The 18622-nt window shown below is 44.4% G+C and overlaps 1 protein-coding gene across 1 annotated transcript in view; it reads left to right on the top strand.

Moving 5' to 3' along the window:
* LOC309546147 (interferon-induced GTP-binding protein Mx-like) overlaps positions 1 to 18622 on the top strand; it is a 120817-nt gene that overhangs the window by 97643 nt on the left and 4552 nt on the right. Inside the window, exons 11-13 of the mRNA XM_082245686.1 lie at positions 3875 to 4033; positions 12165 to 12241; positions 16949 to 17173. Of these exons, the coding sequence (XP_082101812.1) occupies positions 3875 to 4033; positions 12165 to 12241; positions 16949 to 17173 (461 nt within the window). The remainder of the gene's footprint in view (positions 1 to 3874; positions 4034 to 12164; positions 12242 to 16948; positions 17174 to 18622) is intronic.

Below are 18622 nucleotides of genomic sequence, written 5' to 3'. Positions count from 1 at the left end.
GGGTAGGGGTGGAACCAAGGGTTAGTGCTTAGGGGTGGAACCAAGGGTTAGTGCTCAGAGGTGGGTAGGGGTGGAACCAAGTGTCAGTGCTCAGAGGTGGGTAGGGGTGGAACCAAGGGTTAGTGCTCAGAGGTGGGTAGGGGTGGAACCAAGGGTTAGTGCTTAGGGGTGGAACCAAGGGTTAGTGCTCAGAGGTGGGTAGGGGTGGAACCAAGGGTTAGTGCTCAGAGGTGGGTAGGGGTGGAACCAAGGGTTAGTGCTCAGAGGTGGGTAGGGGTGGAACCAAGGGTTAGTGCTCAGAGGTGGGTAGGGGGCGGAGACACAAAATAACTTAGAAGGGGGAGTTCCTGCACCTATTCTCTGAGAAAAAAAGCCCTGCATAGCATAATTCTCATAAGACCCAAACATGAAGTTTCAGGTGAACTATACACCTAGAAGAATCCAGCGAAATTCAGGAACGATACATAAAATTAGACTGCCAACCCCATTGGGGGAGAGGCTCAGTAAGGAGGGGTCACTCAAATGCCACTTGTACTTTAAACATGTACCTGATGAATTATGGAAAAAAAAAAAAGGAAGAAAGGAGAAATTGGAAATAAGAGAGGAAAGAGACAAGAAAGCTAGGCTAGGAACCTACATCCCATAAATGAAATACTCTTGACTAGCAACATGCAAAGTGCACAGCCGGGTCTGGATCAACCTTTAGCTTTGAGTACCACCAGATCTCTGCCCTTCCAATTCTTCACAGGCCACTTGCATCTCCTATAATGAAAGCATTCATCCAGGGTGTCACTCACATAGTTCCCCCAATACATAGAATCTCAACTTGGCTCTGTTGGCCCTTTAAAAGCAACTTTAAACCTATAGGAGAGATTCCTCTGTCTACTCTCACTCACAAGGTAGCTTTCCTTGTTAGCAATGCATCACATGTGCAAAGTAAGTTTTTTAGCTAGTGGCATAATCATGTAAGAACCTTTTCTGGTCCTACACATGTTGTCTTCAGGCCTCCTTTCTCCTTAAAGTGGACATTTCCTTTCTTCTTAATGAGGACATCATCCTTCCATCTCTCTGCCCTGCACTGGTTCATCCCAAGAGGATATCAATCTATTGTTTTCATGTGCTGCGAGCTGTTCAAGTTTATTTCTTGGTTGTGGCTTCTTTCCGATGGAATGACTCCCTTTCGGTCATTTCTGAAGTTCCCTGTAAGAGACAGTATGCCTCTCCTTCCCCTATTGCTAAGTGGGTTAGATGACTCATCATTCAAACCTATTCTCCTAGATCAGCGAGTTCATCTTTGGTTTTTTTCAGCATCAGGCACCTGCTTGTGAGATTTGTAAGGCTGCAACCTGGTCTTCTGTTCACACGCTCTAGTAGTTTTACCAGGACGTTTTACCAGGAAGAAAAGTTAAGGCCCATGTTCATCCTAGGGGGCTTCACAGGGGCAAAGGGATAGGTCTTAAAGTGGTTCTACATTATATTTTTTTTTTTACCTGAATGCATTCTCTACATTCAGGTAAAAAAAAAGAAAAAAAAAAAAACCTACTGAGTGAACCCCCCCTCCTTGAACTTACCTGAGCCCAATCTTGATCCAGCGCTGTGCACTAGAGCAGCCACTCTCTCTGCTCTCTCCCTCCTAATAGGCTCAGAGAGAGCAGCAGGAGCTGCTATCAATCACAGCCAGTGAAGAGGGAGCAGGGGGTGGGGCCAAGCCAATCTCGGTGTTTCAATGGATACACAGGGTTTGGGAGCAAGCCTGCATAAGTCCCTTCAAAGCAGTGTTAATTTTGGCAGCAAATTTCAATTTAGTTGTAGTCTTAGTCTTAGGACTAAAATTGCATTTTAGTTTTAGTCCCATTTTAGTCTTCTGCAAGTGTTTTAGTTTTAGTCGTATTTAGTCGACTAAAACTCCAGTACATTTTAGTCGACTAAAACGTCCTACATTTTAGTTGACTAAAACTCATTTTAGTCATCTATAATGGAATGGGTGTAGTTCAATTGTAATTTGTAATGCATTATTTAAGCATTTCTCTACAATTTTCAAACTCATTATATACTACTGCTGGTCCTGGAGTGAAAAATCGAATATGTTATTATTTATGGTATTAAGCTTTGAGCATGCACCAGTGTTAATTTTGGCAGCAAATTTCGATTTAGTTTTAGTTATAGTCTTTTGACTAAAATGCCATTTTAGTTTTAGTCGTGTTTTAGTCTTAAGACTAAAATGCCATTTTAGTTTTAGTCGTATTTTAGTCATCTGAATTGTTTTAGTTTTAGTCATATTTTAGTCGACTAAAATTGTTTTAGTCGACAAAAACATTTTAGTCGGTTTTAGTCGACAAAATTAACACTGCTTCAAAGCAAGCGGCTTGCTATGGTGGGCATTTGGCAGGGGGGGGGGGGGGGGACCAGGAAGACCATTGCACAGAGAAGATAAGCAGGACATATTTGTTATTAAAAAAAGAAAGACGGGTTTACAATCATTTTAAAAGTAACAAAGGCAACACAAAGAACTTGCCATTTGGCACTGTGGTTACCTTAGAAATAGTTCAAGAGATTGTGGAATCTCTAGGCCCCCGGGTAAGTATTACCATCATCCCATAATTACAAAAGTGTTGATCTTCTTGGGGGGGGGGGGGGATTGTGTTGGCAATATTGTAGCTACAAAAGACTACTATAAATAAAATATGATAAATTTATTGGATACAAAAACCATAAAAGGAGACTACTGAAAGTAGTGATCGCCCAATATCTTTTTTTCATTGCCAATACCGATATTTTGGTCATCGCGTATCGGAATCGGCCGATATTTTCGTACATTTAAAAATGTATTTATTTTTTTTACTTGACAGCTACTCTTGTGGAGGGATCTGGGGGGTCCTCCTCTGCACATAAAAACGCCAAGTTTTGCTGTTTTTGAATGCTGTCATTTTTTTAAATCTGGCGCCGAGTACCTGGAAGTGATGTCATGACATCACTTCCGGGTTTTTGCATGGAGACCGTGCAGGCTGGTTGCCCGGGTCTCCCGGTGGGACAGGAGACCCGGGCGAGCCGGGGAAGGCGGTGGGAGGCGACGTCCCCTCCTGCTCCTTGTAATGACAGCCGAGCGGCTTCTCAGCCGCATCGGTTGTCATTACAAGACAGCCGACCGTCGGCTATGGACGGCGGTACCGGGGTGATGCCTCTAACTGCAGGCATCACTCCGGTACAAGCACGTTCCCGAAATATCGGCAATATCGGTAACCTCAGGGGCTGATTCCGATATATTGGGGAAAGTGCATATCATCCCTCGATATATCGGCCTTGCCAATAATCGGTCGATCCCTAATTGAAAGCCTCAAAGCAATTGGACATGACAATATAGAACCAAGTATGACATTATAAAAAGGTTTGCATCAAGCTAAAACCATAGACCTATGACTAGGAATGTGGTGATTCCAGCTGTTATTTGTTGCCATCCATGTCGCATGATTGTCGTGGATGCTGAAGTAACACTGGATTTCCAACGCGTTTCAACGGATAAATGATGTCTTTTTCAAGGAACAATTCACCACTCTGTAAATACAACAGTCATAGATACATTGGTTCATCATTGAAATAGTGATCTCTTATTTCTACATAAGGAAGGAGTACATTTATAACTTACTTCCAATCATATTGATCAATGTTATAAACTTTATCATATTTTATTTAGAGTAGTCTTTTGTAGATTACAATATTGCCTACACAATCCCCCCCCCAAGAGGATTAATACTTTTGTACCTTAGAAATAGTTTAGCCCACATGATATATATTATTCACATTAATGTAAAACTTTGTTCAATGATTTTTATTGAGATTAAGAGAAGAACAATCTGCGACTGTACTTTATTTTCAGATGCTGAGGACCTAAGAGATGACATAAAGATCTATGAGGAGCAGCACCGAGGCCGAGAGATGACCGGCTTTGTAAATTTCAGAACATTTGAAAATATGGCCAAGAAGCAAATCCAGACATACGAAGAACCAGCGATTAGGAAGCTGAATGAAATAACTGGTAGGAACACAGTCCTGTTTACTGATGGGAATGAGACCTTTGATCTCACATTGAATGTGTTGCCTGGTGAAGTAGGAATCGCTTTTCTCAAAAACCTTTCCTTCAAAGGCTCATTTCACACCAGTGATCCTGTTGTTGATACGTTCTCCTTATAGAGGGGAAAAGAGGGTAAGAGAAATACGCTCCTGTGGCTCCCTTGCTAGCTATGTGAGCGAGCTGTCAGTCTCTCTCTAGTAACTTACATCCTTACAATAATTCCATCAACAAAGAGCAACAGCTCACTTATTAAGCCAGCAAGAAATCAACAGGTGGAAGTAGGTGAGAATTTTTTCTCCATATTTTAGGGATCCTGTTGCTGGGAGTTCTAGAGGCCATAATGCAGTATTTTTCAGCAAATGCCACATTGTGGCCACTAGATGGCGCTGATGATCGTAGAAATACACATACAGTATTAGACACATTACAGGGATTATTTGTAATTTTTTGTAATGGCTGTACAAAAGCTGGTGCATTCGCACAGTCATTTTTTTAAAAACGAATACATCCTTTAACCACTTCTGGACCGGAAGATTTTCCCCCTAATGACCGGGCCATATTTTGCGATTCGGCACTGCGTTATTTTAACCAACATTTGCACAGTCGTGCAAAACTGTACCCAAATAAAATTGATGTCCTTTTTTCCCACAAATAGAGCTTTCTTTTGGTGGTATTTGATCACCTATGCAATTTTTATTTTTGCGCTATAAACAAAAATAGAGCGACAATTCTGAAAAAAAAAAAAAAAACAATATTTTTCACATTCTGCTATATAACATTCCCAAAAAAAATCCCAATTTTTTAACATTTTAGGCCAATTTGTTTTCTGCTACATATTTTTGGTAAAAAAAAAAAAATCGCAATACGCGTATTTTGATTGGTTTGCGCAAAAGTTATTGCGTCTACTAAGTAGGGAAAGATTTATGTAATTTTTATTGTTTTTTTTTTTTTTTAAGTAATGGCGGCGATCTGCGATTTATAGCGGGACTGCGACATTGCGGCGGACAGATTGGACCCCTAACTTACATTTTTGACACTTTTGGGCGGACCAGTGACATTACTACCGTAATCAGTGCTAAAAATATGCACTGTTACTGTAATAATGCCATTGGCAGGGAAGGGGTTAACCCAGGGGTGATCAAAGGGTTAAATGTGAGCCTAGGGGAGTGATTCTAACTGTATGGGGGTTGGACTTGTGAAATGACCACAGAGACATGCGATCCTATTTAGAAGGATCACAGGCGCTCACTGATCATTCCAGGGAGAAGAACGGTCGGCTGTGTTTACAACAGCTGACCGCTCTTCTCTCTCAGTGGGGAACGATCACGGGTGTCAGGTGGCAATCACGGCCGCCTGTCCCGTGGATTGGCTTCCCTGCTGCTTAGTAGGGGAGCGCACCAACAGCAGTGAGTAAAACTGTGGCGGGCGGTCGGCAATCTTAGATGGGTGGCTGCATTAGTTTTCTTTCTTGCTTTTAGGTTTTCTCGCTTTTGTTTTCACATACTGATCCTGCTAGTAAGTCAATTGTTTTTTAAAAGAACAAGCCGTCTTGCAGATGTAGCAGTTAGAGGGTTGAATAAAACCATTTAACACTGACAAAGGGGTGGAGTCAGGGGCGGAGCCAATGGGGTCAGCAAAATTAAGTTTTGCCTAGGGTGTCAAAAATCCTTGCAACGGCCCTGGCTGTATTTACAACAGCTGACTGTTCTTCTCTCTCAGCGGGGAACGATTGCGGGTGTAAGGCGGCAATCGGAGCCGCCTGCCCCATGCACCAAAGTCCCCGCTGCCGAGTGAGGGCGGAAGCACGCCGCGGGCAGCGCGTGTTCGCCCCCTAGCTGCAGTCACGCGACCGACGTATACCTACGGCGGTTCGCGCAGGAGGGCCAGGCTGCCACAGTATTTCTGCGGCCGGCAGTCCTTAAGTGGTTAATCTCCACCAGATTTACACCCCCTTCATGACCAGGCCATTTTATGCAGCATTACTTTGACTGACAATTGCACGGCCGTGCGACACTGTACCCAAATAAAATTTATGTCATTATTTCCCTACAAATAGAGCTTTCTTTTGGTGGTATTTGATCACCTCTGCATTTTTTATGTTTTGCACTATAAACCAAAAAACCTGACAATTTTATAAACAAAACCAATATTTTTTTACTGTCTGCTAAAGAACCTATCCAGTAAAAAAATTAAAAAAATTTAATGTATTTCCTAAATTTTGGCCAATATGTATTCTGCTACATGTTTTCGGTAAAAAGAAAATCCCAATAAGCGTATATTGATTGGTTTAGGCGAACATTGTCTACAAACAATGGAATATATTTATGGAATTTTTATTTATTTTTATACTAGTAATGGCGACGATCAGCGACTTATAGCAGGACTGCGATATTGCGGCGGACAATCGGACACTTTTGACACTTTGCAGGAACCAGTGACACTAATACAGTGATCAGTGCTTACAATATTCACTGTCCCTGTACTAATGACACTGGCTAGGAAGGAGTTAAACATCTAGGGCAATCAAAGGGTTAACTGTGTGCCTTGCCAGTGTTTTTGTGTGCTGTGTTTAGGTGCTTTTACTAGGAGAAGAGATGAATTATGTTTCCTGCTTTGCAGAAACATGAAATCTGTTCCTTCCCCTCTGTCAGAACAGAGATCTGCCTTGTTTACATAGGAAGATCTCAGTTCTGTGTGTATTCCCGACGATTGACCGGTGCCGGCAGACATCCAGTGAATAATCACAGCAAAAGCGACCCGCTGGCGGCATGCATGAGCCCCCCCCCCGCGTGGGCTGAAGTGCAGAATCATGTATGTATATATATACTGTATATAAATGTGAGTATGCACAGGAGAGGCGTCCTGTAGCAATAAAACTGCTATGGGGCAGATGACAAGTGGTTAAAGTGGTTGTAAACCTCATAGTTACATAGTTAGTGAGGTTGAAAAAAGACATCAGTCCATCCAGTTCAACCTATGATGTGTGTGTTTGCTTTTAACCGTACATTGTATACCCCTGTATGTTGTACATTGTATACCCCTGTATGTTGTGGTCTTTAAGGTGTCCATCTAATAGTTTTTTGAAACTATCATTGCTCCCTGCTGATATCACTGCTTGTGGAAGAGAATTCCACATCCTTACTGCTCTTACAGTGAAGAACCCCCTACGCACTTTAAGGTTAAACCGCCTTTCCTCTAGTTTTAGTGAGTGGCCACGTGTCTTATTGTATCTCCTTTCTCAGACATAAAATATGAACAAAGCATATCTCTCTATAGTGTGTACTTGTTTTACTCCAGAGGAAAATGGTGACAGGGGAGGGACCTCTAGGTGATTGACAGCCTCAGCTCTGTTCCTGTGTGCTGTATGAAGGGGGGTGTGTCCCTTCCCTCCAATCAGCTCTCAGAGCTCTCCTCACTGATGTAACTTCAGTTCCCCGCCTCCTGCTTTGCAGAGCTGAGAGATCCTGTGTGAATTCTGCACTTTGCATGGATGTAGGGAAAAGAAGGCTGTAGATAAACAGGTACAATTGACGTAGGAGGATGGGTTTCATTTCTGTGTATCACCTGAGGCCAGTCGCTTCACTGGGTATACATGAGGGTTTACAACCACTTTAACTCTATGAACTGATGCCCTCGTGTGCCCTGAGAACTTCTGTCCATAGTATTGTTTCCTGGTAATGTATTGACTATACTGACAGGTCTCCTGCTACCCCTCCCAGTGTATATACATGCTTTATATTAACTACTTGCCGACCGCCCACCGCATATATACTGCGGCAGGCTGGCTCAGCTGCACAAATCGCCGTACCTGCGGGAGCGATCCTCTGGCAGTGCATGCACCCCCATTAGCCAGCTAGGAAGCTGATTCAAGGGGCCTGGCGGCAGCGATCGCTCCTCATGGAGAGAGAACGGCGGCCTGCTGTTGTTAACACAGCAGACCGTTGTTCTCTCAGGAATCAGCACAGAGCGCCTGTGTTCCTTCGATTTAGGATCACAGGCCTCTGTGTTGATTCCATAAGCCCATCCCTCTCAGTTAGAAAACACCCCCTAGGCTCACATTTAACCCTTTGGTCACCCCTGAGTTAACCCCTTCCCTGCCAGTGTCATTAGTACAGTAACAGTGCATATTTTTAGCACGGACTACTGTAGTGATGTCACTGGTTGCCCCAAAAGTGTCAAAAATGTCAGATGTCCGATCTGTCCTCCGCAAATTCGCAGTCCCGCTATAAAATATCTGAACGCCGCCATTACTAGTAAAAAATTAATAAATAAAAATGACATAAATCTTTCCCCTAGTTTGTAGACGCGATAACTTTTGCGCAAACCAATCAAAATACGCTTTTTTTGGGATTTTTTTTACCAAAAATATGTATCAGAAAACAAATTGGCCTAAAATAATGAAAAAATTAGATTTTTAATTTTTTTATTGGGAATGGTATATAGAAGAATGTGAAAAATATTGTATTTTTTTTTTCCAGAATTGTCGCTCTTTTTTTGTTTATAGCGCAAAATATAAAAATCGCACAGGTGATCAAATACCACCAAAAGAAAGCTCTGTTTGTGGGAAAAAAAAGGACATCGATTTTATTTGGGTACAGCGACGCATGTCTGCGCAATTGTCAGGTAAAATAACGCAGTGCCGAATCGCAAAACATGGCCTGGTCAATAAGGGGGTAAAACCTTCCGGGGCTGAAGTGGATAATAGAGGCACAGATAGCAATAAAAACTGACAGGGGTTCTAATCCCTCTCTACTCTATCCAAAACTAAAGAAATAAAAAATGTTTTGCCTTTTGTTATACTTTAAGATCAATGACAGCAGAAAGGTTCTTGGGGGCCTTTTTTAAATTTTGCTATGGGGCCCCATGGTCTGCAGTTACACCCCTGCTTTGAACAACAATGCAATTGTATTAGTCAAGGTGTTTTAGCTTTCAGCAGACAGGTAAAACATATTCCATTCATAAATATGAATGAAAGCCATACAAGATTGCAAGATTTCTATTCCTCTAAGCTTGTAGAACTCCTGAAGGTTGCTGCATTAGACTGGTGATAGGATCACTTTAACCCCCCCAAAACACGAATCCTCTGCCCCTCAAATTTCCCCTCCGAGCACAAATCCTCTCCTTCTCCAAATCCCCCATCCTAGCACCCCCCCCCCCTAAATTTCCCTTCCTAGCACATATGCCCCCCAATCATCCCTAATAGCACAAATCCCCTTCACAAAAAAATTCCCTTCCCACCATATTACCTTTTCTAGCAAAAACCTCCCAAATCCCCCTCCCCCCCAAATTTCCCCCCCTAGCACAAATGACCCCCCCCCCCCCCAATCATCCCTAATAGCAGAAATCTGCATCCCAAAAAAAATCCCCTCCTAGCAAAAATCAACCCTTCCACCATATTACCTTTTCTAGCACAAACCCCCCAAATCCCCCCCCCCCCCCCAATTTCCCCTCCTAGCACAAATGCCCCCCAATCATCCCTAATAGCACAAATCCCCCTCCCAAAAACAATTCCCTCCTAGCAAAAATCCCCTCCAACCATATTAACTATTCTAGCGCAAACCCCCCAAATCTCCCTCCCTAGCTGAAATCCCCCCCCCCAAAAAAAATTTCCCTCCTAGCACAAATGCCCCCCAATCATCCCTGATAGCACAAATCCCCCTCCCAAAAGAATTCCCCTCCCACCATACCTTTTCTAGCAAAAACCTCCCAAATCCCCCTCCCTAGCTCAAATCCCCCACCCCCCCCCCCCCAAAATGTCCCCCCCTAGCACAAATGCCCCCCCCCCCAATCATCCCTAATAGCAGAAATCCACCTCCCAAAAAAATTCCCCTCCTAGCAAAAATCCCCCTTCCATCATATTACCTTTTCAAGCACAACCCCCCCCCCCCCCCCAAGTTTCCCCTCCTAGCACAAATTCCCCCCCCCCCCCCCCCCAATCATCCCTAATAGCAGAAATCCACCTCCCAAAAAGAATTCCCCTCCTAGCAAAAATCCCCCTTCCACCATATTACCTTTTCTAGCATCACCCCCCCAAATACCCACCCCCCCCCCCCCCCAAATTTCCCCTCCTAGCAGAAATGCCCCCCAATCATCCCTAATAGCACAAATCCCCCTCACAAAAAAATTCCCTTCCCACCATATTACCTTTTCTAGCAAAAACCTCCCAAATCCCCCTCCCCCCCCAAATTTCCCCCCCTAGCACAAATGACCCCCCCCCCCCCCCCAATCATCCCTAATAGCAGAAATCTGCATCCCAAAAAAATCCCCTCCTAGCAAAAATCAACCCTTCCACCATATTACCTTTTCTAGCACAAACCCCCCCAAAATCCCCCCCCCAAATTTCCCCTCCTAGCACAAATGCCCCCCAATCATCCCTAATAGCACAAATCCCCCTCCCAAAAACAATCCCCTCCTAGCAAAAATCCCCTCCAACCATATTAACTATTCTAGCGCAAACCCCCCAAATCTCCCTCCCTAGCTGAAATCCCCCCCCCCCCAAAAAAATTTCCCTCCTAGCACAAATGCCCCCCAATCATCCCTGATAGTACAAATCCCCCTCCCAAAAAAATTCCCCTCCCACCATACCTTTTCTAGCAAAAACCTCCCAAATCCCCCTCCCTAGCTCAAATCCCCCGCCCCCCCCCCCAAATTTCCCTCCCTAGCACAAATGCCCCCCCCCCCCCCCCCAATCATCCCTAATAGCAGAAATCCACCTCCCAAAAAAATTCCCCTCCTAGCAAAAATCCCCCTTCCACCATATTACCTTTTCAAGCACAACCCCCCCCCCCCCCAAATACCCCCCCCCAAGTTTCCCCTCCTAGCACAAATTCCCCCCCCCCCCCAATCATCCCTAATAGCAGAAATCCACCTCCCAAAAATAATTCCCCTCCTAGCAAAAATCCCCCTTCCACCATATTACCTTTTCTAGCATCACCCCCCCAAATACCCCCCCCCCCAAATGTCCCCTCCTAGCACAAATGCCCCCCAATCATTCCTAATAGCACAAATCCCCCTCCCGAAAACAATCCCCTCCTAGCAAAAATCCCCTCCCACCATATTAACTTTTCTAGCGCAAACCCCCCAAATCTCCCTCCCTAGCTCAAATCCCCCCCTCCCCAAAAAAATTCCCACGTAGCAAAAATCCCCTCCCACCATATTACCTTTTCTAGCACAAACTCCCCAAATCCCCCTCCCTAGCTCAACCACCCCCCCCCCCCCCAATAAAAAAATTCCCCTCAAGCACAAATGCCCCCCAATCATCCCTACTAGCACAAATCCCCCTCCCCAAAAACATTCCACCCGCCATATTACCTTTTCAAGCACAAACCCCCCAAGTCCCCCACCCTTGCACAAATCCTCTTCTCCCATCTCCCCTCTCAACACAAATGACCACAAACCACCACTAGCGCACCTCCCCAAATTTCCCCTCCTAGAACAATACTTACCTCCTGCCGCAACCCACAAATTCCCCCTCCAACACAAGTCCCCTCCCCCCATGTCCTTGTGGTGCCCCAAACCTCACATGATGCCGCAGTGCCCAGGACAGCCGACCCTGCTGCCCACCCCTTGTCCCAGCTTTGCTTACCTAGGTGGATGCAGCATCTGTCCCTCACCGCCTCTAACACTGAGAACAGAGCAATCAAACACTGCAGATCGCTCGGTTCTCAGAGCTCCAAAAGGAGAGCTGGAGAATGTCAGTCACCGCTCTCTGCTGTGCCCCCCCCTGTGCTTACGGGGGCGCTGGACTGTGGAGGGGGTGGAGCGGATCGCTGAGAGGTTGACCCAGGTACCGGTCAAGGGTTGTGGGCGGATCCATGTTGTCGCAATCTTGCCCCAGCCTGGATCAGCTATGTCACAACAGCTGACAACAGGCTTCAGCCCGCTGTCTGCTGAAAAATGGTCATAGAAGTAGAGAATGAACTGCATTCCTGTAAAACACAGGAGAAGGACAGCCAAATGAGCTATGGCTGCACTTCGCTTTTATTAAAACTGAGGCATCCACAACAGAAATGAAGAGACTCTTTAATTAATATACTATCTCTTAGTTACAGTGTTCTTTTTTTACAGTTCTCTTTTCTGTTTTTCTTTTTCTTAGACCTGGTCCAAAAATATTTCGACAACATCGCTTCAAAGCATTTCGAGCAGTTCCCCAATCTCTACAGAAGTGCAAAGGTAGGGCTGATTATTCTGTTTCTTTTGGTAAATAAAACTAAACTTCCCCTTTTACAAACCGATGATAGAACAAACTAATATTTCCAGAGCTTTCCTTAACCACTTAAGCCCCGGAGGATTTGGCTGCTAAACGACCAGGGGGTATTTTGCGATTCGGCACTGCGTGAATTTAACGGACAATTGCGCGGTCGTGCGGCGCTGTACCTAAACGAATTTGACGTCCTTTTTTTCCCACAAACAGAGCTTTCTTTTGGTGGTATTTGATCACCTGTGCAATTTTTTGATCACGCGCTATAAACAAAAAAAGAGCGTCAATTTTGCAAAAATAACAATATTTTTCACATTTTTTTTTTTTTTTTTTTCCATAAAAATTTTTATTGAAAAGCAAATTATACAGGATACAGAAAGTCACACAATATCAATGCTAGGAAACATATTTCTCTATATTTTTCTTTTTTTTTTTTCTTCTTCTCTTTCTCCTCCTAACTCTTCATATCAAGCAGACAAAAAGGCTTCAAGGATAGAGAGATAAAGGATAAAGAGGGCACAGAAAGGGAAAAGAAAGAAAAGAAAGAGGAAAGAAAAGGGAAGACATCAGTGCGGCTTGAGCCATACTAAAGACCGTGAAGCAATGATTACCTGAGAAAAAGTCTGTGTTACAGCTCAAAATACACTAGCCTGGAAACAAATACCACTACTGGTTAGGAACAGTCTATACAGGTATAATACTGGTACCATAAAAGCATGTAGCTATTATTGAAACATATAGGTCGTAAGCACATAGGTAGTATCAATGAGGTTTAGCCAGGTTGTTGTGTGTCAGCGGGGAGCTTCTTAAGGAGCCTATGTATGAAGGCAACCTTACTATGGAGCTCTAGAATGTGTGGACTGGCAGTAATCAGTATAAGGATGTTATGGATCCAGTATGGCTCGGAAGGATGTTAAGAATCGGATGTCCGCCACTCATGGAGAAGGGAAGGAGGGGCTGGGAGGGGAGGGGAGGGAAGGATAAGCCCCAGAGGCATGTAATTTCTGCCTTGTACCGTCTTGTTCTATCCCCTCCCCCTCTCTCATCCTCCTCTTTCGTGGCATCCTGGTCAAGAGATCTGGACCTCTCCCTTACTGAGGAGGAATGGTCTTCGATTTGCCGCAACATTCAATGTTCTTCGGTGAGCGTAGCAATCCAGGAGAATGGATATAAGGTACTCTCCAGATGGTACCATACACCGGACCGATTACATAAATTCTTCCCGAATGTTACGAATATGTGCTGGAGGTGCGATAAAGAGCCGGGTACAATGCTCCATATTTGGTGGTCATGCTCGCTACTCCAACCCTACTGGAGGAGAGTACACGATCTGATCAAGGAAATAACCTCGAGAGTAATGGATTTCTCACCAGCACAATACTTACTGCATTGGTCCACTTCTCAGCGGGGGAGTTATAGAAAATCACTGGCTATGCACATGGTGACTGCTGCTAAACTCTGTGTCCCATGTCACTGGAAATCATCCACAATTCCCTCCATCAAAGAGTGGTGTAAGCGTCTGAATCACATTGAACAAATGGAGGAATTGATCAGCATTGCCCATGATAGATACTCAGAATTTGCTGCAACTTGGCAGGATTGGACAAGATTCAAACTATCGGCGACTTATGCTTCAATCACGACCCCTACTTAGATTCTGATTTTCAAGTACATTCTTTGATGAGACATCCCCCCCCCCCCCCCCCCCCGAGAGACTGGAAGTTTACATTACCAGACATTCTTCCCCCTTGTATCTTTCCCTCCCTTCCTTTCTCCCTCCCCACTCCTATCATCCGTCTGCTTTTCACATTTTTTTTATATGAAATTCCCCCAAAAAAATGTAAAAATCAAAATTTTTTTACATTTTAGGCCAATTTGTTTTCTGCTACCCATGTTTGGTAAAAAAATTCACAATAAGCGTATTTTGATTGGTTTGCGCAAAAGTTATTGCGTTTACTAACTACGGGAAAGATTTCTGTCATTTTTGGTGTTTTTTTTTTTTAACGCGTAATGGCGGCGATCTGCGATTTTTTTTGCGGCATTGCGGCGGACAGATCGGACCCTTGACTGACATTTTTGACACTTTTGGGGGTACCAGTGACATTACTGCAGTAATCAGTGCTATAAATATGCACTGTTACTGTAAAAATGACACTGGCAGGGAAGGGGTTAATTTTATTGGAGAGGGAGGGGTTAATGTATGCCTGGTGTTTACTAACGTGTGTGGGGGGAGGTGACTATGTGACACAGGGACAGATCGCAGGTTCAGGCTGAACCCTGCAATTTGACCCTGCCTGTCACTTAGGAGATCCGCCCGCTTTGTTTACACAAGCAGGCGAATCTCCACACTAGATCCCTGACGATCGGGGAAGAGCGGCGGCGATCGCCGCTGCTCCTCCCCTGGCCCGACTCCCGCTGTGACTGAATACAGCAGGAGCGAGCCTCCGGCGGCGCGCGTGCGCCGCAGAGAAAGGGGAGTTTCTGACGACGTAGTACTACGTCGTCAGACGATAACGAGCCACTCTGCCGCAGTAATATTACTGCAGGCAGATGTAAAGTGGTTAAAGTGTAATTCCTCTTTTGTGGACAAAAAAAAAAAAAAATTCCTCCTAGCTCTATTTATGTAAAAAAAAAAAATGCTATAAATGTATTTGTGTACAGTGTTGCGTTACTGCACAATTACCAGTTATAGTAGCGCAGCGCTGAATAGCAAAAAAAAAAGCCCTGTTCTAGAGGTCAAGTGGAAGCTGACTTTGCTATAAAGTCAGGGTAAGTCAGGCCCCACTACAGTATTAAATAATATCGCAGACACAGAAGAGGCTTGTCTACAAAAGAAACAGCATTACAGGAGACATCTAGTGCTGTCTGTTTTTAGTCAGGACGAAGGCTGCGTTTACATATATGCAAATTAGATGCATTTTGAACCGCATCTGATTCACTAGACATATGAATCAAACCAGCTTTCTATGGAGCCGGTTCACATATATGTGGTGCAGCGGCAGTGCGAATTTACTGCAAATTTAAAAAGAGTCCTGTGCGTTTTCTAAACACTGCGGTGCGGTTCAGATACTCATTCCAGGCGCATTGCCTTCTATGGGGATGTATCTGAATCGTACATCTGATCGGTTTTGAACACAAATTCGATCCGAAAATCGAAACCATATATACCCCCCCCAAACCATACAATGGATCTGGTATGGGTTTTAAGGGTGACCCCATGCTAAAAATGTAAAACAAACCACCATGGGGTCCTCCCCAAAACCACCATGGGGTCCTCCCCAAATCCATACCCGACCCTTGGATGAAAGAAAAAAACACCATGGGGTCCTCCCAAAATCCATACCCGACTCTTGGATGAAAGAAAAAAACACCATGGGGTCCTCCCCAAATCCATACCTGACTCTTGGATGAAAGAAAAAAACACCATGGGGTCCTCCCCAAATCCATACCTGACTCTTGGATGAAAGAAAAAAACACCATGGGGTCCTCCCCAAATCCATACCCGACTCTTGGATGGATTTGGAGGGAAATGCCTACACCAAAATTAAAAGAAATAAAAAGCATGGGGTCCTCTTCCTCCTGAACCATAATAGGCCACATGCCCTCAACTTTTGGGGGTGCTTTGGGTGTGGGAGGACAAGGGCCTCTCCCCCACAACCCTGGCCTTTGGTTGTGGGGGTCTGCAGGCAGGGGGCTTATCGGAAACTGGAAGCCCCCTTCACCAAAGGGGGGCCCCCAGATCCCGCCCTGTGAATGAGTATGAAGTACACTGAATCCCTACTCATTCACCAAAAAATGTGTAAAAAAAAAGACAGCTTCCTTAATTTAAAAAAACAAAAACAATGTCCGCCGGTGTAGATCCATTGTTAATCACGCCAGAAAACCCCCAAAAAACCCCAAAACCTCAGTTTGTATCGAAGGCTCCTGCCGTCTGGCTGCTCCTCTGTCTGACAGTTCTCAAATAGCTAAGGGGCGGGGGCCCCCGGCGACATCACCTAGTGACACCGCCCCCTTGTGACATCATCGACCTGTGCATGCTGGGTCGGTAACGTCACAAAGGAGCAGTTCAAATCTACAGACTCATAACACGCTAAGGAGGATTAGATCTCTGACATCATAGTGCTGAGGTATAAAGTGAAACTTAACTGTATCTGAGCACCACAAACTAAAAATGTATATTTATATTTCAATATCTATTTATTAAAGATTTATTTTTTCTTCTTTTTGTATTATTATCAAAAACTTTAATCATTTTTAATATTCAAAGCAAGCTCCCCCATCTATCCATGTCTCCTTGCTTTATGTTGCTGAGAAATCACTTTGGAAACCCCGAGCATTTGTAGCAGTGGCCATGTTGAGTAAGGGCAGATGATTCCTGTAGCATTTACGTCCTGGAATCCATCTGCCCTTAGCTCGGGCATGCAGGCAGGAGGGTGTCCTTAACTGAAAAAGCCACCCCCCCCCCTCCCCTCTTCCAGGAAAAAATACTCTTGAAGACTCCTGGGGAGTGTGACATCATTTTGGCCTAGGCCAAAAACCAGGAAGTAACTATAGAAATAAAAAAATAAATAAATAAAAGTTTAAAACAAGTAAATATAATATACCTTCCTATGTATTTATTAAAGCTAGCAGCATAAGGATGAAAATAGCTTTAACCTCTCCTCTCCTTTTTTTCAAAGTGTAAGCTGGAACATATTTGTGGTGAACAACAAAAAGAGGCCGAGAACGCAATCCATAACCAGTTCAGGATGGAGGAGATCATCTACTGTCAGGACTCCATATACGGGCGTTACCTGAAGGCTGCCCGCGAGGATGCAACTAAATTTTGTTTCCAGAAAAAAACACAAGGCGACATGTACTTATCCATCGTGGAAATGAGTTATCATCTCCAAGCCTATTTCAAGGTGAGCGTTCTATATGGGTCAGGAAACCAAGGATGGAGTCATCTATGGATTGGTGGGACCAGAGCTATAGGGAGATAGTCTGACTGGTGCAGGGCTGGCCCAAGACATTGTGCTGGCTGGGTCCAAGAATAAAATGCTGCCCCCCCCCCCCAAAAAAAAAAAAAATCACACCCAACAAAAGGCCCCCCACATCCACTATTTTATTTAAATATAAAATTTAGAAAATATTATATACTGTATACTGTTTTCTTCTTCCATAACTCATCATCGGAACAGTCCACCGTTTGGTGGACTCACTGTCTGTCCTCAGTCCTCCTGTCACTCCTGTGTCTGCCACCGCTCTAGAAGATCCAGCCTGCCCTGCATGAGATGGAGTGCACTGATGTCTGATGTCATTGCGCACACCACGATCACATGAGGGACGTTCCCCGGAGGAGACGTTCCACCTCCCCATACTCATCAGTTTGCGTTACAGGCGGCAGTATGAGATGGGGAAATGCCACCCGTAATGTCCCGCAAACTGATGACACACAAAACTGCTGGAAAAATAATCTTGGGAGTCATTTTGCTTCTCCTCTCCAAGTGCTGCCTGGGTCCAAGTGACCCATCAGGACCCATGATAGGGCCGGACCTGGACTGGTGGTATGTGCAATATGGTTGTATACTGTAGACAAGGGCAAAGCAACCAATAAAGAACAATCCTAGCGCAAAGGAACAATCGAGCCAGAATAGATTTGTTCCACTGTATACCAAATAACAGAGGATGGGGTCAATCATGGCTGGTAGGTCTGGATCGGAGACCACCTAATAACAATTTACAAAATGAAACCCAATGTATTTTGTCGCCTCCATCTCCTCCAAAGCAGCCCTACGCAATATATTATTTTATGCAAATGTTTAAAATTGATACAAGGATACCTAAATATACTCTCCAAATAGTTATTTATACTCTATGATTAATGTATATTAACCACTTCTGGACCGGAAGGATTTGCCCCCTTAATGACCAGGCCATATTTTGCGATTGGGCACTGTTACTTTAACTGAAAATTGCGCGGTCGAGCGACACTGTCCAGAAAAAAAATTGATGGCCATTTTTTTACCACAAATAGAGCTTTCTGAAAAAAGAATTGTTGCTCTACATAAAGATGGCCTAGGCCAGGGATCCTCAAACTACGGCCCTCCAGCTGTTACGAAACTACACATCCCATGAGGCATTGTAAAACTTTGACATTCACTGACATGACTAGGCATGATGGGGATTGTAGTTCCTGAACAACTGGAGGGCCATAGTTTGAAGACCCTTGGCCTAGGCTATAAGAAGATTGCCAAGACCCTGAAACTGAGCTGCAGCACGGTGGCCAAGACCATACAGCGGTTTAATAGGACAGGTTCCACTCAGAACAAGCCTCATAGTGGTCAACCAATGATGTTGAGAGGGTTAAGGCA

This window comes from Pelophylax lessonae (genome assembly GCF_965119305.1).
Source record: "Pelophylax lessonae genome assembly, chromosome: 2".
NCBI classification, from domain to species: Eukaryota; Metazoa; Chordata; class Amphibia; order Anura; family Ranidae; genus Pelophylax; species Pelophylax lessonae.
The sequence above is the reverse complement of the archived record's forward strand: the minus strand, read 5'-3'. Positions and strand labels throughout refer to the sequence as shown.